The 26,299-nt window shown below is 39.3% G+C and overlaps 1 protein-coding gene across 3 annotated transcripts in view; it reads right to left on the bottom strand.

Annotated features, from left to right (window-relative positions):
* NIBAN1 (niban apoptosis regulator 1) overlaps positions 1 to 26,299 on the bottom strand; it is a 215,386-nt gene that overhangs the window by 156,090 nt on the left and 32,997 nt on the right. The window contains exon 1 of one of the 3 annotated variants that reach the window (XM_055319225.1): positions 23,597 to 23,722. The exons of 1 other annotated variant lie outside the window; for it this stretch is intronic. In XM_055319225.1, coding sequence (XP_055175200.1) covers positions 23,597 to 23,621 — 25 coding nt within the window. In that variant the 5' untranslated portion in view covers positions 23,622 to 23,722. Of the gene's footprint in view, positions 1 to 14,840; positions 14,968 to 23,596; positions 23,723 to 26,299 lie in introns of those variants that run through there. One more of the 3 variants, XM_055319226.1, reaches the window with a different exon arrangement.

Here is a 26,299-nt window from a genome sequence, read left to right as displayed (position 1 = left end):
CAGGCCTGAAGAGGACTTGGAAGGCTTTGCCCTCAAAAGTTAATTAACTAGCATTCTAACACCAAGATTTCTCACGCCTCACACCCAATCTCTCTCACCCTACACTTTAATCTGTCAATAAGTCCTCTCCATTCTGCTTTCAAAATATATCCAATACCTACCCATTTTTCACCCCTTCCTCTGCTATCACCCTCAACATTTCTCACCTGAAGGATTACAACAGCCTCCTGACTGGTCCTCTTCCTTCAGATAAAAAGCCCCAGTCCCTCACTGACACTGGTTCACCACTCTCCCTCCTCCTTCCAGCCCCACTGGCCTTTTTTGCTTTTCTAGGACATACCTTTGCATATGCTCCCAGTTCACCTAGATGCTCTTCCCTCAGATAACCACGTGATGCACTCTCCAAGTCTCTCATTTCATTCAAACCTCTTAAATACTAACACCTTAAAAGAGGCTTTTTTGGATCCTCTGTTTAAATACCAGCCCTCATCTCTGTCCCACTCTTTACCCTTCATTCTTTCTTTTTAAAGATTTTATTTATTTATTCATGAGAGACATACAGAGAGAGGCAGAGACATAGGCAGAGAGAGAAGCAGGCTCCATTCAGGGAACCCAAGGCACGACTTGACCCCAGGACCCTGGGATCATGACCTGAGCCAAAGACAAATGCTCAACCGCTGAGCCACCCAGGGGCCTCACCCTTCATTATTTCTATTCATATCACTCAGCATCATCTGATGTTTCTTTATCTGTCCCCACTGAAATAGAAACTCCTTAAGGCTGGGGGTTTTCTTTGTTGATTTTTTCATTTTATTTCTTTTTTTCTTTAAGGGCAGGGATTTTGTTCATTATGTTCTCTGATATATCTCAAATGCCTAGAAGAGCATCTGGCACATAGGTGCTCAATAAATAACTACTGAAGAAGTGAATGGATGAAATATAAATTATAGGATCTGGACTCAATGAAAGCTGTGATTCTCGATGAATAAAGAGCATTTCCAGGTGACAACTCAATGATTTAAGTCTTGAATGTTTGACTCTTTTCTCAATATTCTATTTAGCCCTCAGAATTAAGTATACCTTGGGGTGCATGGGTGGCTCAGTCAGTTAAGTGTTTCACTCTTGATTTTGGCTCAGGTCATGATCTCGGGATCCTGGAATGGAGCCTGGGATCAGGTTCAGTGCTCAGCGTGGAGTCTGTTTCTCCCTCTCCCTTTGCTCCCTGCACCCTTGTGCTCTCTCTCAAAAAAAAAAAAAAAAAAAAAAAAAAAAAATCGGGAACCCTGGGTGGCGCAGCGGTTTAGCGCCTGCCTTTGGCCCAGGGCATGATCCTGAAGACCCGGGATCGAATCCCACGTCGGGCTCCCGGTGCATGGAGCCTGCTTCTCCCTCTGCCTATGTCTCTGCCTCTCTCTCTCTCTGTGTGACTATCATAAATAAATAAATAATTTAAAAATAATAATAATAAAAATCTTTTTTAAAAAAGTATATCTTCTCATAGTAGTTAATACCATTCATTATATAAATTGGAAAGATTGTCCCTCAGAATGCTGGTATTTTTACCAAAGAAAACTAATTGGGATCTTCTGCCAGAGGATAGTTTTGGCTTGTCACCTCATTTGTGAACAATCTGAGAAAAGACTGATTATTCTTATCTCTCATTCTTTGCTCATTTGTAGCACTCACAGATGGAGCAAGGTACAAGAAAGGATCTGTATGTGTGCAGTATCAACAAGCTTTGTAACCACAGTTTTAGCTTCAAATCTTAACCTGATAAATTAGTAGCCATGTGACCTGGTCAGATTGCTTAACTCGCTTGTTTGCAAGTCTCGTGGTCGGTTAAATGGAGTTGGTAACACTCACCTCATATGCTGTTGTCAAAATTACATTTTATCAGGTCTGTGAAACACAACATATTCCCAGGAACACAGTAAGTATTCAGTAAACGGAAGTGCAGATTGTTATGATGGGTGACAAGAGTTGTCAAGGATGCAATTTTCTAGCGAAAGTGGAATTTTAATTAGACCTTGAAAATCACTGATACTACATTAAGAAAGAACTTCTTCCATTTTTTTTCTCCAAACAAATAAAGCTCCGTTTCCCCAACTGGTTTACAGGAAAAAATACAATTCCATTACTTTAGTCATAGTATTTAATATTTGCAAATCCTATGTGGGCAACATTTTATTAATCACACACTAAAAATGAGTCTCCAAGCAATTCAATAACTTTATGAAGCAGATTCAACTTCATATGGTTCAAATCAGCGAGTTTAGAAAATTTCCTATGCAATGTTAGCTTTTGTACGTTATCAATGTATTTTGTATTAAAATACTCTTAAGACCACTCCTTTCAGGGGGTGGTTCAGATGGATTCAGTGTCCAACTCTTGATTTCACTTCAGGTGATGATTTCAGGGTTGTGAGATCGAGCTCTGCATGGACCTCAGTGCTGAGCGTAGAGTCTGCTTAAGATTCTCCTCCCTCTCCCTCTGCACTGCACCCCCATGCACCCTGACTCTCTCTCTCTGTCTCTCTTAAAAAAAGAAAACACTGCTTATTTCAGGTAAATAGCACATACTAAAATGATTACCTTTTAAAATATATTAAATGAGATATAATTCACATTTTATACTATAAAATTCACCTATTTAAATTAGCCTTTTTAGAGGAGCAAATTAGATTAATAGACGTTCAGTGCCAGTACCTTTAAAATGTGTATGTGTCTTGGGATTCTCTTACTGTCATAGAACTATGAAACCCTTGTTTGTTGTATTCTCATTTGAGTTAGTGACATCTATTTGGCTACTTAACTGCCTGCAGAGCAGGGACAATCTCAAACTTCTTTGCACTTCCCCAAGTAGCTTGTACTGCTGTAATATAGGAGTAGGAGCTCCGTAATTACTTGATTGTATAATAAGTACACACGGTAGGGTATACCAGTCATCCAATTTAATCTTCACAAAAACAGACTGAAGTAGGCACTGTTATTTTTTAACATTTTTAAAAAGATTTTATTTGTTTATTCATGAGAGACACAGAGAGAAAGGCAGAGACCCAGGCAGAGAGGGAAGCAGGCTCCCCATGGGGAGCCTGATGCGGGACTTGATCCCAGGGCCCCGGAATCACAACCTGAGCCAAAGGCAGACGCTCAACCACAGAGCTACCCAGGCACCCCGTAGGCACTGTTATTATCAACATTTTCAAGATGAGAAAATCAAGGTGAAGAAATTTAAGCAATTTGGGATGCCTGGGTGGCTCCGCAGTTGAGCATCTGCCTTTGGCTCAGGGCGTGATCCTGGAGTCTCAGGATTGAGTCCCACATTGGGCTCCCTGCATGGAGCCTGCTTCTCCTTCTGCCTATGTCTTTGCCTCTCTCTCTCTCTCTCTGTGTATGTGTATCTCATGAATAAATAAATAAAATCTTAAAAAAAAAGAAATTTAAGCAATTAAAAAAAAAGATTTATTTATTTATTCATGAGAGAGAGAGGCAGAGACATAGGCAGAGAGAGAAGCAGGCTCCTTCCAGGGACCCTGATGTGGGACTCCATCCCCAGACCTGGGATCATGCCCTGAGCCAAAGGCAGACACTCAACTGCTGAGCCACCCAGGTGTCCCAAATTTAAGCAATTTAACTAAGGTCATTCACCTGTCCCTTAGTTATCCCAGAGTACATCCTCTTAACCACAGATGTTACTACTTTTATATTAAATCTTGCCTTTATTTACATAAATTGAGGTTTTACTATAAAAATTTAGAAACTATTGACAAACAAAAAGAAAAAGGGGGATCATCCAGATCCCAATGTCAATATTTGTATTTTGATTGATTTTTTTGAGAGAGAGAAAGTGCACGTGAGAGAGAGGAGGGGGAGAGACAAAGGGAGAAAGAGAATCTTAGGCAGGCTCAGTGCTCAGTGCCAAGCCCCATGAGGGGTTCTATTTTATGACTCTGAGATCATGACATGAGCAGAAGTCAGGAGTCCAATGCTTAGTTAGGGGTGTTTGAGTGGCTCAGTCACTTAAGTGTCTGCCTTTGGCTCAGGTCATGATCTCAGGGTCCTGGGATTGAGTCCCTCATTGGGCTCCCTAATCAGGAGGGAGCCTGCTTCTCTCTCTTTGCTATTCCCCAACTTGTGCTCTCTGGCTCTCTCTCTCTGTTGAATAAATAAAATCTTAAAAAAAAAAAATAAAAAGGTCTAGCACTTAACCAACTGAGTCACCCAGGCACCCCAACATCAATATCTTTAGATAACCCCAATCTCCAGTTTGGTATCAATTCTTACAAATTTATATACAATTATATGTGCGATCATAATTATATAAAAACTTAGTTACTTAGTTACCAAAATAAAATGATGTGCCTTATACATTCTTTAATCTCTATTGTAATTTTTCATTTGGAATATTTCCATTTAAATAAATATCTAGATTTAGGTCAATGATAGTTCATTGTATAAATGTAATCTAAATCACCTATCTACCAGCAATGTATGCATGCTTGTTTCCCTATTCCTCAGTCACACTGGACATTTTCATATCTTTTTTAAAAATTATTGTCATTATTTTCATTCTTCATTTTAATAGTTGGCAATTTAGGAGTTAAAATAAGTAAAATATTCTGTGGTTTAATTTTGAAATCCTTAAAGAGAAAGATTCATTATTTTTCCATGGGCTCGTGGGATATACCTGTTTCTTTGTGAATAGGTTGTTCTTATATTTTTCTGTTTTTCCATTGGTTTTAAAGAGCTTTATATATATTAAAGACATTAAAAAATAAAAAAATAAAGACATTGACCCAGTTACTCTAACACACATTGCAAATTAAACACATTTTGCTCATTAAAATGTATTTCCTTATGTTCTTTACTCAGTAATCTTCTTTGAAGATTGGCTAACTATATATAAATTGTAAAATCATTTGTATTTGTCTCTGGCATCCTCCCATCTTCCCTTAATACTCCCTTCTCTTTGTATAGTTCCTGAAGAATGTCTAACTTTATCAACAATCTCTCTTATAAACTGTTGTAGCTTAACTATTGAAAATCATTTTATGTGGGATCCCTGGGTGGCGCAGCGGTTTGGCGCCTGCCTTTGGCTCAGGGCACGATCCTGGAGACCCGGGATCGAATCCCATATCGGGCTCCCGGTATATGGAGCCTGCTTCTCCCTCTGCCTGTGTCTCTGCCTCTCTCTCTCTGTGACTATCATAAATAAATAAAAAAATTAATAAAAAAAAAAAAGAAAATCATTTTATGAACTTTTTTTTAAAAGATTTTATTTATTCATGAGAGACGCAGAAAGAGAGGCAGAGACATAGGCAGAGGGAGAAGCAGGCTCCACACAGGGAGCCTGATGCGGGACTCGATCCCGGGACTCCAGGATCACACCCTGGGCTGAAGGCAGGCACCAAACCACTGAGCTACCCAGGGATCCCCAATTTATGAATTTTAAAAAAATAAGTTCCTTCACTCACTACCAAGATTATTGCAATAACCTGATATGTTCTGTTTATCTCAGGGGTATAAGTTTTAGAAGTTTTAGAAGTTCCAGTTGTCATTCTTATACTGACTTGTCTCATAATTTGGGAAAATAACTCAAATTTTCTAAAACTTATATTCCTTATCTTTAAAACGAGTGTCTGTGAAAATTTAATGTGATCATATATCTAATGCACTTAATACATATTAATATTCCTAGCACATATTTAGCATTCTCTAAATGAAGCTAGCAATGACAAGAATAAATAATAAATAATAAAAATGTTTTATTAACTTTTTTTTAACATATCAGTATTAATTCATTTTATTCTCATTCTTATTATAGTACCTTTATTTTATGATCGGCAAATCACTTTCCAGGAGACAGGGTACTAAGACCAATTTTGAAAAGGAAAAAGTGTACCTATTATATTTTAACTGTACTTTTCAAAGACATAAAACGCTGTTTCATAATACAAACTATAGAAAACTAAGCTGGATAAAATCTTTTCTAGAGAGAATATGTACAAGATGGAATCCAACTTTTGCTCATAAATGACTTGTGAGGGAAAGTTTCAGGAGCTTCTGTGTGAAATTTTTATTGGAAAAGACAGATTTTTTTTTTTTTTTTTTAATGGAGAAACATTGCCTTTCTTCAATATGCTCTTCCTGGATGCCTGGGTGGCTCAGTGGTTGAGCATCTGCCTTCAGTTTAGGGCGTGATCCTGGATTCCTGATATTGAGTCCCACACCGGGATGCCTGCATGGAGCCTCTTCTCCCTCTGCTTATGTCTCTGCCTTTCTCTCTGTGTGTCTCTCATGAATAAATAAATAAGTCTTATAAAAATATATGCTTTTCCTTTTTTAAACTGAAATACAATTAACATACAATGTTACATTAATTTCAGGTCTATAACATTGATTTGGCAATTCTATTTATTCATTACTTAATGTTCTCTGTAAGTGTAATCACCATCCATCACCACACAACATTATTATTATATTATCGACTATATTCCCTATGCTATACTTATCTGTCATTTATTTATTTTAGAACTGGAAGTTTGTACCTCTTAATTTCTTTTATCTATTTCTTTACCCCCCACCCACCTCCTCTCTGGCAACCACCAATTTGTTCTATTTAAGAATTTTTTTTGCTTGTTTGCTTGCTTTTGTTTTTTAAATTCCACATATAAGTGAAATCATGTGGTATTTGTCTTTCTCTGATTTTTTTTAAGATTTTATTTATTTATTAATGACACACACACACACAGAGAGAGAGAAAGAGAGAGAGAGAGGGGCAGAGACACAGGCAGAGGGAGAAGCAGGCTCCATGCAGGGAGCCTGATGTGAGACTCGATCCCGGGTTTCCAGGATCAGGCCCTGGGCCGCAGGTGGTGCTAAACCACTGAGCCACCCGGGCTGCCCTCTCTGATTTATTTCATTTAGTATAACACCTCTAGGTCTACCCATGTTATCACAAATGGCAAGATCTTGTTCTTTTTATGGCTCAGTAATATTCCATCATATATACATACCATATCTTTTTTATCCATTTATCTATCATCTATCCATTCATCTATCAATGGATACTAGGGTTGCTTCCATAATTTTGCTATTATAAATAATGCTACAATAAACAGAGGCATGCATATCTCCTTTGGAGTTAGTGTTTTCGTTTTCTTTGGGCAAATATTCAGTAGAATTTTGGATTATATGGTATTTCAATTTTTAATTTTTTGAGGAACCTCTATACTGTTTCCTACAGTGGCTGCACCAAATTACATTTCCACGAACTGTGCGTGAGAGTTCCCTTTTGTCTATCTACATCCTCACCAACACTCACTATTTCTTGTCTTTTTTGAAAAAGATTTTATTTATTTGAGAGAGAGAGAGAGTGAGTATGAGCTGGGGGAGGGGCAGAGGGACAAGCAGACTTACTGCTAAGCAGGGAGCCCGAAGTGGGGCTCCAACCCAGGACCCTGAGATCATGACCTGAGCTAAAGTCAGATGCGTAACCGACTAAGCCACCCAGGCACTCTTATTTCTTGGGCTTTTGATTTGCATTTCCCTCGTGCTGGGTAATGCTGAACACCTTTTCATGTGTCCTTTGGCCATCTCTATATCTTCCTTGGAAAATGTCTATTCAGATCCTGTGACCATTTTTTAATCTGTTTTGTGTGTGTGTGTGTGTGTGTGTGTGTGTGTTGAGTTGTATAAATTTTTAAACATATTTTAGACGTTAACCCTTATCAAATAAATCATTTGCAAATATCTTCTCTCATTCATAGGTTGCTTTTGTTGTTGTTGTTGATTCCTTCCTTATCTGCTTCCTTTGCTATGCAAAAGCTTTTTATTTTGGTTATTTTGGTGGAGTCTCAATAGCTTATTTTTGCTTTTGTTTCCCTTGTCTGAAGAGACACAGCCATAAATACGTTACTAAGGCCCATGTCCAAGACATTATTGCCTATGTTTTCTTTAGGAGTATATGGTTTCAGGTCTCACATTTAGGTCTCTAATCCATTTTGAGTTTATTTTTGTGTAGGTGCAAGAAAGTGGTCCAGTTTCCTTCTTTTGCATCTATCTGTCCAGTTTTCCCAATAACCACTTATTGAAAAGACTATAATTTCCTCCATTGTATATCTTTTATTCCTGTGTTGTAGATTAATTGACCATATAAGTGTGGATCAATGTGCTTTTCAAATATGAATCATCACAATTTTTATATGGATCTCTAGCATTGCATAGAATTTTAGGCACAGAGTGGAAGTACAAGTATTTTAACAGAAACTAACAAAGGCCTAGAACTAAGGATGACAAAGTCTAGAACCAAAAGGGCATTTAGATGTGTAGGCATCAGTCTTCAGATGTGACAAAGACCAGACCAGCACAGTTGCCCTTGTATAAGCAATAACCCATTATTGCCATAGATAAGCAAATTCTACTGGTTCTGAAGGCAAGGCTCTAAACTATCTTGTACTTGGGCATGGTTAGTTTAGTACCCACGCACAAAGGGAAGAGTGCCACCTACTGGACCAGCTGTGATACTCCGTGCAGGGTTGAGGTTACTTGGCAATGAGGAAAATGACACACTGGTCCAAATCAAATTCTTATGCTTGCACTTAAATTAGTTTAACAGTCATTTGGTATTATTCATCTGTTTCTTCCAAGGATCTTTTTTTTTTTAAAAGATTTTATTTATTTATTCATAGACACACACAGAGAGAGAGAGGCAGAGACACAGGCAGAGGGAAAGCAGGCTCCATGCAGGGAGCCCGATGTGGGACTCGATGTGGGACTCAATGTGGGACTCGATCCCGGGTCTCCAGGATCACACCCCAGGCTGCAGGCGGCGCCAAACCGCTGCGCCACTGGGGCTGCCCTCTTCCAAGGATCTTATGCTCAGCTGACAAATGAATTGCTTTTCCAGAACAGAATTCTCCTGTTGAATTTATTTTGGGGGCTAACTCTATTATTTTACTATACAAGCTTAGACTTACTGCTTATAACACACATTTTGACATTAGTTATAATCCATTTTGTAAAGCACAGTCTTTTGGTTATTTTCTCTCAGAGTCACAATTCACTCTTTTCTCTATACAGCAAGTCACCAACACACAAAATCTTAGAGTTAGGAACATAGTTGCATAAAGTAATATTTCAGGGTTCTGACCTCTAGTCTGGTATGCTGGAAAGGAGAGATGGAAGGAAGAATTGCCAAGGAACCCCAAGGGAATGCAGGAACAAGGACCGGTCCATGAAAGTAAGGAGGGATATTACATCATGGACATTGTTTGGAATTTCTGTACATAGTTTTATTGCTTTTCTGTTCTCTACAGACAATGTACCCCTTATTACCTGAACCAAGGGCAGACCACTCTCACAGCGCTCCCTGATATACCCCCAAATATTTGCACTCACAAATAGTATGGGTAGTAGGGCAGAGATGTCCAGATTTATATGCCTTGTGTATGGAAAAAATACATAATGGTTTATTATATCTGATTAAAACTGTCTTCATCCATACTACCTTAAATTCCTTCTTATTTTGACACTGACCCAATTATTAGTTCATTTAGGTTACAGATGATAAAACTACCGTGTTAAATACTTTACGGTGAATCCATTTAATCATTTACATTCTTTTAAAATTTAGCTAACATCAGCTCACTGCAGGAATAGCAGTTTTTAAAGAGAAAGAGTACTCTAGGAGCATGAGGGCCTTTAAAATACATTGGTTAGTCTGTTTCCAAACTGGGCCAATCAGGCTCCTTGCCCAGGATTGCTCTATTGTAATGAGTGAAAAAGACTGTTTATTTCCCCTACCCTTGATAAACTGGTAGGCTATTAATCCTGAGCTGCTAGCAGACATTAGTCCACCAGAATGAAAACCCCTGATTAAAAGAAAATAATTCTCAGACGACACTGCATTCATTGAGTCCTGGCTTGCCCAGTTCCATGAAATAATAAATCCCCCCCATTTTTGTTTGTTAAACAAGTTTGAATTGGATTTCTGTCTTCCCAACCAAAACCATTTTGACCAACATAAGACCTTAAATAGAGTGCTTATATGCAAGATTAAAATGTTCTATAACTATACTATCTATATCCATTTATATAATTGATTAAAGTAACTATAAGTAGACATTACTTTCTATAAGTGATTTGTATTGTATGCCAACAAATGGCAGCACAATATATAACAATTTACTTTTCTTAGTCATTTTTTATTCTCAGTAGTCAGTTTTGAAAGTGATTTATTTTCATTCTAGACATTTGATTAATGATTGGCCCTACATATACACTAATTCCAATTCAGATTTAAAATTAGCTGTCTCAAATTTTGACATGAGATTAACAGTCCTTCTGCACATCATGACCTGAATATATTTATGAATAGTCCCTTATTACTTTCATTTTATTCATTTTTTTTAAAAAAATTAATTCATAAAATTCAAGATTTTAGTCCAAGGCATGCTGTAATTAAATTAGGAAGCATGACAGAGTTTGGATTAGAACTAAATCAGATTGGCAGAAATTCTGCAGCCTTAATAGCTTTGTTTTACATTGTGCTATTAAAGTTATAGTCACATAAATTAACACTTAATCCTAGAATTCCTGGAAATCAACTACTGGAAGTATGATAAGAACTTTGAGGAAGCCCAGGATAAACCAAGCAATACTGAGAAAGTGAAGTACCAGTAGAAAACCAGCCAGAGGACAAGGGCAGCAAAACCTTTTTGGGTTTTCTATGTTTTATTGGTTTGTTGAGACTGATACAGTATAATTTTGATGACAATGACTTGACCTTCAATGGCTATAATGGTGCCAGGCTGTGGTCAGCATTCAATAAAGGCTTGTTGAGTGAATGAATACCTACAATAGATAACAAATCTTTGATGCAGTAAGATTTTTCCTGTAATTGCTGTAAGTTATAAGACAAAGTCATTGTGGACTGAGAGAAGGAATTTCAGTGTCCTATTTTTTTTAAGTGTCCTCATCATAATATTGAAGGAACTAAAATCAGAAGAGGTCAAATGACTGCCCAAAACAGAGATGGGGGTAGTAAATCAGTCAACAAACATTATGGAGCACTTACTACTAGGTAAATCTTTGGCATTGTTTCAGATAATGGACTTATAGCAGAGCAAGGCAACCGAAGTCTCTGACTTCAAAAGAGTCACTCACTATTTTGGGGCACCTGGATAGCTCAGGTTAAGATCCAGCTCTTGGTTTCAGCTCAGGTTATGATCTCAGGGTTGTGAGATTGAGCCCCAAGTTGGGCTCTGTGCTGAGCCTGAAGTCTGCTTAGGATTCTCTCTCCCTCTCCTTCTGTCCTTCCCACTTGCCCTTCCCCCCCAACCCTGCTCTCTCTCTCAAAAAAAAAAAAAAAAGAACTTATATTCCAGTGGGGAGAGATGATTAACATGTCAATGAATAAATGTGAATAAATAATTTCAGATCCTGATAAATGATGCTATGAAAACACTAATATAGAATATTGTGGTGGAGAACAATAGAGAGTGGGAAGAGACACAACTGATTTAGTAGATTGTAGGGAAAAAATACACAATGACTGATTTTTAAAGAGAGAGGCAGAAACATAGGCAGAGGGAGAAGCAGGATCTCTAAGAACTCTCATGTGAGCTTAGCCTTGAGTCATGAGGACACATCCATGCAAATGTATGAAGGAAGAATATTCCAAGTGCCAGGCCCAAGGTCCTGAGACAGGGACAAGCTTGGTGTGCTTGATGGGGGAAAAATCAGCCACAGTGTTTCAACTGGAAGGAAAGGTGAGAAAATGGACAGAGATGAGGTTAGGGGTACAGGAAAAGGAGTTGGGTTTTATTGCAGAGGGTGATGAGACACCATATAAAAGGTTTTAAGGAGAGGAGTAAAAAAAATAATTTTCACTGTAAACAAATCAAGTCAAGCTGTTATGTGGAGAAAGGACCAGGGTGGGAATGAGAGGAGGCTGTGAGCTCCTTGGAAGGCTGTCCTGGTAATCCAGGCTTGATGGCAGTCACTTGGACTAGGGTATAGCAGTGGACAGGGGAGCATGTTTTATATGTACCTGCAAGACTTGCTAATGTTTTTTTTTTTTTTTTTTAAAGATTTTACTTATTTAGTCATGAGAGATACACAGAGAGAGGCAGAGACACAAGCAGAGGGAGAAGCATGTGCTCTCTGGTGGGGGCTGATGCGGGACTTGATCCCAGGACCCCGGGATCATGACCTGAGCTGAAGGCAGATGCTCCACCACTGAGCCACCCAGGTGCCCCACGACTTGCTACTAAAGGGGAATGTGGGTAGTTAGGAAATGAACATGCCATTTACAGTGATGGGGAAGATTTTAGGAAAAATGAATTGAAAGTTTGGGGAAAGGAGTAGTTCTGCTTTGGACATTTTAAGTTTGACTTTCTCTTTTTACATAGGCTCTATGCCTCGTGTGGGGCTTGAACTCATGACCCCAAGACCAAGAGTCACAAGCTCTACCAACTGAGCCAGCCAAAGTGCCCCAGTTTGACGTTTTTATTAAACACTGAAGTGACAAATAGGTGAAAATTAAAGCCATGGTGCTAGGGGAAGGTGGAAGTCTTCTCTAAGACAGAAGTGGGGCCAGAGCCTGGAGCACTGCAGGAGGTTTGCATAAGGTGGAGCAGCGGGGAAAGGGGCTGAGAAAAAGCTACCAGGCAAGTCGGGAAAAATCAGAAGAGGTGGCTTCATGGGCATTTCTGCAGACCACCTTAGTAAGAATTGTATGATATTGATATGGGGGTGGGAGAATGGGAGGGATGAAAGCCTGGCTGGAGTTTAGAAAGGGAGGTAAGGACAAAAAAGTAGCAGAGCTTTCAGACATTTTTCCATGGAGTGAGGAAGAGAGATGGAATTGTGGCTGGAGGAGGATGGAAGGCCAAGAGACTGCAAACGGGAACGATCCAGTGAAGGGAAAGACTGTGGTGGTAGAGGAGGGCAGGGGAATAGCCATGTGGAAGGACTGGCCTGAGGCTTTGGATAGAGCAGAGATCCTTTCTCGCTGTAACTCAAGGGAAAGATGGGTGCCCAGGTTCAGATGCAGGTGGGCTGCAGGATTGGGTGAGGAGCTGAGTTGATTCTTGGCCATTTCCATCAGTATGTGTCCCATTCTCCCAAATCCTACTCCAGGGTATAACTGCACAGCCTCCATTAGACTTCTGAAAGATGTAATTCCTACTTGAATGGATATGCGGCATGAAGATATTCTGCAAACTTGCTCATCTAGGTGTAGTGGTACAAAAATGTCATTGTCTAAGTGGAATTCTTGTAGTACTGAGTTTGTTTTGAGCACAATGTAAAAGAGACCCAGTCCTCAGTTTTCAGTTTGAATAAAAGAATAGAGTTAACAAATTGAAAAAGTGGAAGGAACCTAGGTCCTGGAAATCACTGTTGAACACCTAAATTTTCCAATTCGGGAATGGCCCTATCCCAGATTTCTTTTATGTCAGTTAATAAATGTAACAATTGTTTGAGCTGTTTTGTTGGTTGTCACTTAGAGCTGAAAGCATTTTAACTAGCATAGTATTTCATTGAGATACTTGGTAGCCATCTGGAAAAATAAAGCTCAAACTTTATACAAAAACAGATGAATCAAAATATAATTTAGAAAGTACTGACAACACTGTGCAATTCCTTCCCAAGCATGATACCAAATCTAGAGGCCCCACGTAGATGGGATAATTGTTGAATAAGCCATAACACTTTAAGACATGTTGCAATGTTTATATGGGGGGGAAAAGGATTCACAACATGTACATGCTCCATATATCCTTTGGGAGGTTTTTGTTTTATTTTTAAGAATTTTTATTTATTTGAGGAAAGAGAGAGTTGTGTGTGTGAGAGCAGGGGGAGGAGGGGGAAGAGGAGAGGCAGAGGAAGAGGAAAGGAGGGACCAAGGGAGAAGCAAACTCCCCACTGAGCAGGGAGCCCAATGCAGGGCTTGATGCCAGGACCCTGAGATCATGACCTGAGCTGAATGCAGATGCTTAACCCAATAAGCTACCCAGGCACCCCATGCCCATATACTTTGTATAAGATTATAGCTCTATGTTCATTTGGTTTTGTTTTTAACTTCACCATAAAGTTTCTTAGATTTCTGATTCATTTTAAAGATGTTGATTTAATTATCAACAATGCAACATTAAAAAAAACCCCAAGGTCATACAAGAGAAGATTGATAGATCCATAAATATACATTTTTAAAAGATTTTATTTATTTGTTCATGAGAGACACAGAGAGAGGCAGAGACATAGGCAGAGGAAGAAGCAGGCTCCATGCAGGGAGCCTGATGTGGGACTCAATCCCAGGACCATGGGATCACGCCCTGAGCCAAAGGCACCGCTGAGCCACCCAGGCATCCCGATAGATCCATAAATATTAAAAATTCTTCATTAAGAAATATCACAAGTCGGTCAGCCCCAGTGGCCCAGTGGTTTAGCGCCATCTTCATCCCGGAGTGTGATCCGGGAGACCGGGGATCAAGTCCCGCTTCAGGCTCCCTGTGTGGAGCCTGCTTCTCCCTCTGCCTGTGTCTCTGCCTCTCTCTCTCTCTCTCTCTCTCTCTCTCTCTCTCTGTGTGTGTCTCTCATGAATAAATAAATAAAATCTTTTTAAAAAAGAAAGAAATATCACAAGTCAAAAGAAAAATGAAAAGTTGGGAAAATTTGCAGTTTGAACCTAGGATAGAAGGTTCATTTTCTTAACACCCAGAGTTCCTTTAAGCCTATTAAAAACACCACCACCAAAATAGGAAATGATACAGGCTATGAATAGTGTGTGTTGACAAATAAATGGCTCTTAAATATATGAAAAGATGCTCAACTTACCCATAAAAAGAGAACTTCATGTTACAACTACACTGAGTTACTGTTTCTTGGATCGTGTCTTCTATTGCGGGAAAACGTGGGAACAGAGCCTCTTCATGATTGCTGGCCAGAGTGCAAACTGATTGAACTGAAGAGTAATTTGACAATATCTATTAACATTATAAACTCCTTGAGGTAGCAATTCCACTTTAGGAATGCATCCTATTGAATTATTTGTATACGGGTAAAGAAACAGTTGTACAAGGTTACTCTTAGTAGCATTATTTGTAAAAACAAAAGGTCCAAAGATCAGGGGGCACCGGGTGGCTCAGCTGATTAAGCTCTGCCTTGAGCTGAGGTCATGATCGTGGGGTCCTGGGATGGAGCCTCATGTGGGCTCCTTGAACAGCAGGCATGCCTGCTTGTACCTCTCCCTCCCCTCTGTCCCTGCTCACGTGTGCTCTCTCTCTCTCTCTCCCCGTCTCTCAAATAAATAAAATATTTTTAAAAAAAGGTTCGAAAACCAGATAAAGGTCAATCAAAGGTGCAGTTAAATATTTTGGAGCAATAATAAAATCGAACACTATTGTAGTTGGTTGTAACAACAGCAAAAAGAATGAAAATTTCCTTTACAATCTGGGTGGCTAGTTGGCGCAGTCAGAAGAGCATGCAACTCTTGATCTTCAGGTGGTGAGTTTGAGCCCAACATTGAGCATAGAGCTTACTTAAAATCAATCAATTAATCAATCTAAAAGGAGAATTCCTTTAAATTCTGATATGGAAAAATCTTCATGATTCAGCATTAAGTTAAAAAAAACACACAAGATACAGTATGTTTAGTGTGCCACCATTTATATAAAAAGGTATGAATGAATATATCTATGTACTTTGTATACACACAAAAATATCTGAAGAACATATAAGAAACTAATAACACAGATTGCCAATGGCAGTAAGGTTGGGGACAGATAGGAAAAGAAAACAGACCTTTTACAATTTATACTTTCACCCATATGGGATTGTAAAGCATATACATATATTACATATTTTTAAAAATTAATTTTTAAACGCTGCAGATTAGACTAAATCTGTTATTAAATACTCACAATTTGAAAAATACAAAAACATTTTTGTAAAAATAAATGGGAAAAAAATGAAATTCAGCCCAACATTGAAACTCTTATCCTACCAGTGACCTTAGGCAAGCTACTTCTCTGTGCCTCAATTTCCTTATGTCCCAAGATGGGGCTCACAGAGTCATTGTGAGGACTGGAGGACAGAATGCTGGCACTACTTAGCACAGTGCTGGAAATCAAAATAAGTCCGTACTAAAGGTTGGCTAGCACTGTACCTATTCTGCTGTGGTTATCAAAGTAGTAGAGATTTTATTTAAAGATTTAAAGGATTTGGGATGACTGGGTGGCTCAGCGGTTGAGGGTCTGCTTTCAGTTCAGGGCGTGATTCTGGAGTCCTGGGATCAAGTCCCGCATTGGGCTCCGTGCATGAAGCCTGCTTCTCACTCTGCCTGTATCTCTGCCTCTCTCTCTTTCTGTGTGTCTCTCATGAATAAATAAATAAAATCTTTAAAAATAAAGATTTAAAGGCTTTTATTTATTTATTTATTTATTTATTTGAGAGAGAGGAGAGAGAGCAAGAGAATGAGAGTGCAGGGGAGAGGGAAAGTAGGGGGGGACCCCAGGACCCTGGGATCATGACCTGAGACGAAGGCAGAGGCTTAACTGACTGAGCCACCCAGGTGACCCTAGTATGTTGATTTTTCTTAAGCTATAAAATATTATTTCTTGGATATTTGCAGACATCATTATCCTTTCTACAATTAAATATGAATTTATCAGTAGAACCCTAAATCTACCTCTTTGTGTTCTGTTTCTGTATGAGCAATCCTGGTCACTCTATCTTCTGTGAACCCCTGAAGAACAAGGTCACAATAAGTGATCAGTATTGTATTCCCATTAATTGTCAGGATGCCTGGAGCATGAAGGCATTCAGTAAAGGATTGTTGAATGGATGGATGGATGGATGGATGGATACACATGAACATGCATGAGAGAAAATGGCAGGAAAGTAATTCTCTTTCTGCTTCTGCAGAGCCAAAAGAGAGAGAACAAGATGCTGGGGGTTCATGGAAAGTTCAGAGACATGGGACACCTGGGTGGCTCAGGGGTTGAGCAGTTGCCTTCCGCTCGAGGAGTGATCCTGGAGTCCCAGGATTGGGGACTCCCATGTCGGGCTCCCTGCATGGAGTCTGCTTCTCACTCTGCCTGGGTCTCTACCTCTCTTTCTCTCTGTCTCTCATGAATAAATAAATAAAATCTTTTTTTTTTTTTTTTTTTTTTTTTAAGGAAAGTTCAGAGACAAAGAAAGAGGGTTCTCTTATCCAGTTCATGGGCTATAGGAGTTGTTGCTCATGGGTTCTGGCTGGTTGCGGTTCTGAGAACTATTGTAGGATGGGTGAAGAAAAAAAATTACTGTATGTCTACTTATATCAAGCATTATCCTGGACATTTTGAACATTATTTAATCCTCTCAACAATTACATGAGAAGATGGTATCTTCTAAAAGAGGTGCACACATTGTTCAACTATGGGAATTAGCAAATCCTAAAACATTGTATATACAGCTCAATAGCCTGAACTCTGCCTAAATTCAAAATTAACTATCTCCCTCAACCAAGTGTTCTCACTAGGAAGCCAAATTGTAGGGTAAGGTAAAAATAATTAACACAGCAATACCTCTATACATATTTCTAATCTATTTTTAAATAAAAATACCACACATTTCCCACTGTAGCTGCTTCAAAAAGGTCCTACAACATAATAGTCAGGAATCCCACTAGGATTTACCTTGGTAGACTTCTTTTTGATTTACCATCCAGAGCTTTTGTGGGAAAAGTTAGAGACACAATGAAGGAATACTCTATTGCTTTTTGTCATCCTATGCTAATAAATATATCCAACAGAGTAGCTGTAATGGTTAAATTTTATGTGTCAATTTGGTTAGACTATGGTGTCCTGCTTTTTGGTCAAATGCTAGTCTAGATGTTGCTGTGAAGATTTTGTTATGTGATTAACACCCACAATCAAGTGATTTTATTTTATTTTATTTTTTTAAAGATTTTATTTATTCATGAGAGACACACACAAGAGAGAGAGGCAGAGACATAGGCAGAGGGAGCAGCAGCCTCCCTGTGGGGAGCCTGATGCAGCACTTGATCCCAGGACCCTGGGATCATGACCTGAGGCAAAGGCAGATGTTCAACCACTGAGTCACCCAGGTGCCCCTAATTAGCTGCCTTTAAGTAAAGGAAATTACTCTTCATAATGTGGGTGGGCTTTGGGGCACCTGGGTGGCTGAGTTGGTTAAGCTTCTGCCTTCTGCTCAGGTAGTGATCCTGGGGTCCGGGATTGAGTCCTCATCCGGCTCCCTGCTCCGCGGGTAGGCCTACCTTTCCCTCTGCCTCTCTGTCTGTCTTCTCAAGAATAAATAAATAAAATCCTAAAGAAATTAATGTGGGTGAGCTTCATTCAGTCAGTTGAAAGTCTTAACAGAAAAAATTAAAGACTTTTGGAAAGACTTCTGCTTCAAGATTATAACACAGAAACCCTTCCTAAGTTTCCAGCCTGCTGGCCTGCCCCATGAATTTCAGACCTACTGCCCCCACAATAGCATGAACCAATTCCTTAAAATAAATCTTTTCATATTTGTTTATATAGAGAGGATATTTATATAATATATATAAATCTTTAATCATTTGGATGAAGGGATATTCATAATGCTCATCCGTAAAATCTGAATGCTTTTTTGATCAGAAGTTGCACTATATATTTTAAGCTGTGCGGGTAAAAATATTAACATGGGGGCTGTGGCAACAGGATTTATAGTAGGAAATATATATTTGGACTTTGTTTCTGGCAGAGAGTTCCTAAAACCCTTAGAACATCCTAAGTGGTGAGAATAAAGGTGCCTTTTGTTGCATTAATGAGTGGCTTGGGGAACGGTTGCCAGGGGCGCCAACTTTGTGTTTAGAAGGTTAGAATTTTCAGTTCCACCCTCATCCTTGACCCCCAACCTCCAGGAAGGGAGAGGTCAGTGATTTAACTGAACATGCCTATGTAACCAAGCCTCCCTTAAAACTCCAATGGAGGGGATCCCTGGATGGTTCAGCGGTTTAGCTCCTGCCTTTGACCTGGCACATGGTCCTGGAGTCCCAGGATCCAGTCCCACATCGGGCTCCCTGCATGGAGCCTGCTTCTCTCTCTGCCTGTGTCTCTGCCTCTCTCTCTCTCTCTTTCTGTGTCTCTCATGAATAAATAAAATCTTAAAAAAAAAAAAAACACCCCAATGGAGAGGGTTCAAAGAGCTTACCAGTTAGTGAACTGGTGGAGGTGCTGGGAGAGTGGTGGGCTCAGTGAGGGCCTGGGAACTCCTCCTGCTTTCCCCATGCTTTGCCCTATTCATCTCTAACAAATTGATCAAACCCAAGGAAAGGGTTGTGGGAACCTTTGATTCATGTCCAACAGATCAGGAATACAGGTACCAATCTGAATCTGTGACCAGCTTCAGCAGTGGAGACTGGGGTGGGGCAGTCTTGAGACAGAGTTCTTAGCCTGTGGAATCTGATGCTATCACCAGGTAGACAGTGTCAGAATTCAGTTGAATTGTAGCATACGCTGCTGTCCAGGTTATGTGAGGAAGCCCCTCCCCATATTGAAACTGGGTCCCAGAACACTCTTCAGGGGCAATTGGAAACAATAGGCAGGTGTCCCAACTATTTGGGCACCTTGGTCTTATACACCCTGACTACTTCACTCTACTTATTTCTTGTTTATTCACTCCTATTGTCTCTCCAGTCTTAGTACCTTTAAATGAAGCTGCATTGATCACACAAACCTTATATAAATATAAATATACATATACATTTCTGGACACCAGGGATGTGCATGCACAGAGAAAAGACACATAAATAGGCAGCAAGAAGGTGGTCAAGGAGGGAGAACTTCCAACCTCCAGATCTGTAAGAAAATAAATGTTTTCTATGTAAGCCAAATAAATAAATAAATTTTTATACTTTAAGATCCTATATTACATGTATTTTATATATAGTCATATATATAATTACTTCTGTTTCTCAGCTATGCCATTTGCAACAGATAAGAAACTAGTGTTAAAAAGACTGAAGTAGGGGCATCAGGCTGGCTCAGTTGGTGGAGCATGTGACTCTTGATCTCAGGGTCATGAGTGCAAGCCCCACATTGGGCATAGAGATCACTTAGAAAATTTAAAATAAATTTTATTTATTTTTTATTTTTATTTTTTTAAATAAATTTTAAAAACAGTTCTTCACTTAAACAAAAGATTGAATTTGAAGCTTATGTCTCTCCCTTTGATAACATTTATTCAGAAACACAAATTCCAAATCTACTTTGGAACACTATAATTTTTATTATGGTACAAAAGATCTACCATTTTAAAAAATAAAATTAATTGTGGGACATTTTAATTTTAAAGACACATGTAATTTATTGTTTTGAAAATGCGCTGTCATCATTAAATGAGACAATGAGAAAGTGAGGCAACTTTAAACACTCTGAAGCACTAATTTCAGGGATCCCCCAGGATTTTTTCAGCTTTTAGCTTATATGCAAATTATGATGCAATATTTTTCAGACAGGTCCCGGTAAGTTTAACACCTATGAATTTGGGGTGTCTGGCTGGCTCAGTTAGTAGAGCATGCAACTCTTGACCTTGGGATTGTGAATTTGAGCCCTTGTTGGGTATAGAGATTACTTAAAAATAAGATCTTAAGAAAAAAATACAAAAACCTATAAAATTTGAGCAAACAAGATGGCATCTGGAGCAGCTACAAAACGCTAGAGGGAGGTGCAATTACAACAATACTCTCAGTGACTGGGTGACAGCCACTGAGCAATATCAAAAGCAAGGAGAAAATAAAACATAAAATGAATTGGCCCTGCTGAAAGCATGTGAACCCAAAGTGTTGAAAATATATCTAGTTCTTTGAAAGTTTATATATGTAGATATTGTAGCTCTTCAAGGAGAACCCACCACAGACCTGGTGGCATGCAGGATAGGGACACAGCCCCCACATCTCAGATTAGAATCCACTGGGGTAGACTATCAGACAAGCAAACAAATAACTGCAATGAATTGCAACATGTTTTATACAATGATCCCATTTACAATGATTTCCAAGAACACCTTCCCCAGGCAGGAAGGACAGGAGATTATTCTGCTATAGAGAAGGGATTGATTATAAAGGGAAGAAGTACAAACAGCTGGACCAAGAAGCTGAATTTCCACCCTGGTCTCTGAATTTGAGGGAACAGAGAATTTGAGGGTAAAGAGAAGGGAGAGCAAAAGCAAGGCAAATTATCCTAAAATACTCCAAGCAGAAGGAGGTTTCCAAAGGCACAGAGTCAAATTTAGTTTGGCTTGGCTACGGAGCATGTGGCGGAGGACCGGACGGGGTAAAGTGAGATAGACAGGGCTCTGTAAAGGTCCAAGTGTGGGAAAAGGAGTGTGCGAGTTGGGAGACTGGCTGGTAGAGAAAAAAAGGAAAAACTGCCTTGGGAGGAAGAAGATAAGCTCAGCTGGGGGATGATGAGATCGAAGAGCTACAGGAACATCCAGGTGGAGATTTCAAGTAATCACTTAATAACTGGGGTCTGCTGTTTGGGAGAGAATTGAGGCTCAACTACAGGGTTAGCTGTCATTAGCAAACTGGATGACATTCTCCAGAGGAAGGGGGCAGGACAATAAGAGAAGAAAACCAAGGACCAGAGGCTGCTAAGCCTTAATATTTAAGGGGCAGACGAAAAGACAGCAGCCCTGCAGGATGCTGCAAGGGGTCAAGGAAATATTATTAGGCTGTTCTATTTTATTGTGATACATTATGCATGACAGGAAATCTACCATTTTAACCACTGTTAAGTGTACACTTTGGTGGCATTAATTATAGTCACCATGTGTGCAACTATCGCCACAATATATTTCCAAAACTTTTTCATTACTCCAAATGGAAACCCTGTAACCATTAAACAATAGCCCTCCACAGCCCCAAAACCAAGCCCCAGGTAACTTCTAGTCTACTTTCTTTCTTTTTTATTTTATTTTATTTTATGATAGTCACAGAGAGAGAGAGAGAGAGGCAGAGACACAGGCAGAGGGAGAAGCAGGCTCCATGCACCGGGAGCCCGATACATCGCGGCCCTGGGCCAAAGGCAGGCGCCAAACCGCTGCGCCACCCAGGGATCCCTCTAGTCTACTTTCTATCTCTACGAATTTGCCTATTCTAGGTGCTTCATATAAGTGGAATCATACGATATTTGTTCTTCTGCATCTGGCCTTTTTAACATGTATTCAAGGTTAGACTTCATTCTTTTTTTATATACTGTGCCTTTTAATCATCAGGAAATAGGAGCAGGGGAACAGCACTTACGGGATTACTAGGACTGTTATTAAGGCTCGCATGCTGGAGCTTGCCAGAAGGACACAAATCAACTGGTAGACCAGAACTGAAAACTGAATGCAGGAACCACGAACCATTAGGCAGGCACTGCATAGAGCAGACAGGCATCTGAGAGCTGGGGGGTGCTAGGCAAATCTCCCTCTGGGAAACAGCAGCATGTATTCAGGTTTATGGATGAACCCAACACAATATTCCCCTCTTCTGATGGGGAGGCCTGGTAGAAAACAGGTCTGTCTGAATAGTTCCTCAGGCCCAGGAGGGTCGCAGGGATACCTCTATACACAGTTACTATCTGAAGAAGAATAAAGAGCACGAGCTAGAGAAGCACATCAAAAACAGGTCACCAAACAAGGGGAGACAGAAGAGCTGAAGGGCAGCTCAACTCAGATGATAGAAGAGGAACATGTGGATGGAATGAATGAAATGCTCAGAAGCTATATTCTATTAACACAAGCTTTGTATGAGCAGGGTAGCTTCTTTGGAGGCCCTGAGACTGGAGAGGTAATAGGGAATCCAAGAGATATAAGTAAGGAGAGCAAAAGGAGTGAAGATATATAGGACCACAGTCCCCAAATATTTATGCCAGATATTTGGAGCACCTGCCTATTATCTCCGATGGTCTTCAGTTTAATACTTTTGCCCCCAAAGCTTAAAAGTTATCAGGCCAACTTCTGACCCAATAAAAAGGCTTCTGAATGCTTTTAATTCTTACAGATGAGCATTATGAATATCCTCTTACTCAAGGGATTGTTATCGATTGAAAAGTTAAACTTCTCATTATACACAGTCTATCTCAAAATGTTATTTTGCCTTATAGCAAATGTACTCACTAAGCTTCTGAATCTATAAATTTATTAATTTGCTGAATTAAAGAAGCCAAGGAAAATATAGAAGTCTGTAGAAGATCTGAATAACATTAACAAATGTAATCTAATGGACATATACAGAGCACTACACCCAACAACTATAAATTACTTATCTTCCAGCACACAAGAAATATTCACAAAAATCAAAGCACTGAAATCAGATATAGTTGTGTTAGAAAGCAATAATAAAAAAAGAAATTAAGAAATATACTTCTAAATAATTCATGGATCAAAAAAATTATCAAAACTTTTAAATTGTATGAATCATGAATCAAAATTTAAAGAATGATGCTAAGTAGTCAAAAGAAAATGTGCAGCTTTAAATGCATAAATTATAAAATACAATATGCTAGAAATTTATGCGCTATCAAGTCTTTTCAAAAGTTTGGAAAGAGGGGCACCTGGGTGGCTTGGTAGGTTAGGCATCTGACTCTTGATATCAGCTCAGGTCATGATCTTGGGGTTGTGAGATTGAGTTCCAGGTTGGGTTCCATGCTCAGCAGGGAGTCTCCTTGAGACTCTCTCTCTCTCCTTTTGTCTGCTCTCTCTCTAAAATAGATAAATAAATCTTCAAAAAAAAGTTGGAAAGAATTATAGCAAAATAAACCTAAACAAAGATAAGGGAGAAAATAATAAAGTAAGAAAAAAATAGTGAACTGGAAAAAACCCACATGTAATAGAGAGTGTCAACAAAACCAGATATTTCTTTGAAAAGATTAAAAACTGATAAATAAACCTCTGTGATATGGATTTTAAAAAGAAGGAAAAAATAATAGGATAAAAAAGGGGACAAAATTACAGTTGCTACAGACATTTAAAAGTTAATTAAGATTTGAATAGACATTATTCCAAAAAAGATATGCAAATGACCAATGAATAAATGAAAAGATGCTCGGGGCCCCTGGGTGGCTCAGTTGGTTAAGCACCTGCCTTCAGCTAAGGTCATGATCCTAGAGTCCCAGGATTGAGCCCCACATTGGGCTCCCTGCTCAATGGGGAGTCTGCTTCTCCCTTTGCCTCTCACCCAGCTCATGCTCTCCCTCTCTCTCACTCAAATAAATAAATAGAATCGTGAAAAAAAGAGAAAAGATGCTCAACATCATTAGTCAGTAGGAAAATGGATATCAAAACAATGACATACTACTTCACATGCAGCAGGATGGCTATAATAAAAAAAATAGACAATAACAAGTATTGGTGAAGATTTAGAGAAATTAGAATCCTTATTATTGCTAGTGGTAATGTAAAGCAGTGTAGTCACTTTGGAAAATACTGGCACTGGTTATTCCTCAAAAAATTTTTTTTTAAGATTTCATTTATTTATGAGAGAGAGAGAGAGAGAGAGAGAGAGGCAGAGACACAGAGACACAGGGAGAAGCAGGCTCCATGCAGGGAGCCTGACATGGGACTCAATCCAGGGTCTCCAGGATCACACCCTGGGCTGAAGGCGGTGCTAAACCGCTGAGCCACCCGGGCTGCCCTATTCCTCAAAATGTTAGACAAAGAGTTACCATATGGTCCAGCAGTTCTACTCACAGATATCCAAGAGAAATGAAAATGTATGTCTACATGAAAACTTGTACATGAATGTTCATAGCAATATTGTTCATAATAGGCAAAAAAGTAGAAATAAACTACATGTCTATCAACTGATGAATAGAAAATAAAGTGTGGTATATCCATACAACGGAATATTATTTTGCAAAAAGAGAAATGAAGGATTGAAAAGCATTGCTAACCATGGATGAAACACCAAAATGTTATGCTGAAAGAAGCCAATCATAAAAGACCACATACTTATATAATTTCTTTTATATGAAAAATCCAGAATAAGCAAAAATCCAGAAGAAACAAGTAAATAGGGTTACTTTGGGGGGGATGACAAAAATGTTCTAAACTTAGATTCTCATGTGGTAGCATAACTCTGAATATACTAAAAACACTAAATTTTATGCTTTAAATGTATGAATTTTATGGCATATTACATCTTGTTATGAACTGAACTGCTTCCCCAAATTTCACATGTTGAAGCCCTAAACTCCAGTACCGCAGAATGTGACTGTATTGGGTGATTGGGCCTTTTTGTTGTTGTTGTTGTTAAAGGTTTTATTTATTTATTTGTTTGTTTGTTTATTTATTTATGAGGGAGAGACAGAGAGGGATACCACACACGAGTGGGGGGAGGAGCCAAGGGAGAGAGAGAGAACCTAAGCAGACTCCATGTTGAGCATGGAGCCCTACCTGGGGCTTGATCCCACAACTTTGAGATCATGACGTGAGACAAAACCAAGAGTTGGTCTTTTTTATTTTAAATTTTTTTTAATTTTTTATTTTTTTAAAGATTTTATTTATTTATTCATAGACACAGTGAGAGAGAGAGGCAGAGACATAGGCAGAGGGAGAAGCAGGCTCCATGCAGGGAACCCGATGCGGGACTGGATCCCGGTCTCCAGGATCATACCCCAGGCTGCAGGCGGCGCCAAACGGCTGCGCCACTGGGGCTGCCCCCAAGAGTTGGTCTTAACTGACTGAGCCACCCAGGTGGCCATGGTGAGAGGCTTTTAAATAAGTCTTTAGGTTAAACTGAGGTGATTAGAATACACCCTAATCTAATCTAACTGGTGTCCTTAAAAGGAGAGGAGATTTGACTGAGATATATATTGGTATTGTTTTGGCAGCCCAGCAAACTAATAATATCTCAATCAAGATGTTGAAAAAAAGGGCAGCCCCGGTGGCACAGCAGTTTAGCTGCCTACAGCCCAGGGTGTGATCCTGGGGACCCTGGATCAAGTCCCGTATCAGGGTCAGGCTCCCTGCATGGAGTCTGCTTCTCCCTCTGCCTGTGCCTCTGCCCCGCTCTCTCTCTGTGTCTCTATGAATAAATAAATAAAATCTTTAAAGAAAAAAAAGATGTTGAAAAAAAAAGTATTTTGTCAAATAGACTTAGTTCTCCCCTAAAAGAAAATTATGTATTTGGCTCCCCAAACTATTAAAACTATATAGGTCTCATGTAGAACTCTCCTTCTTTTTTAAAAATCGTATTTCCTAAAGTTCTTGCTCGAGTTCTTTATTTTCACATCCTTCCTAATGATAATAGACTTCAT

Source organism: Nyctereutes procyonoides, unplaced genomic scaffold (genome assembly GCF_905146905.1).
Source record: "Nyctereutes procyonoides isolate TBG_1078 unplaced genomic scaffold, NYPRO_anot_genome, whole genome shotgun sequence".
Taxonomy (NCBI): Eukaryota; Metazoa; Chordata; class Mammalia; order Carnivora; family Canidae; genus Nyctereutes; species Nyctereutes procyonoides.
Note: the sequence above shows the minus strand (reverse complement) of the source record. Positions and strands in the feature narration are given on the sequence as shown.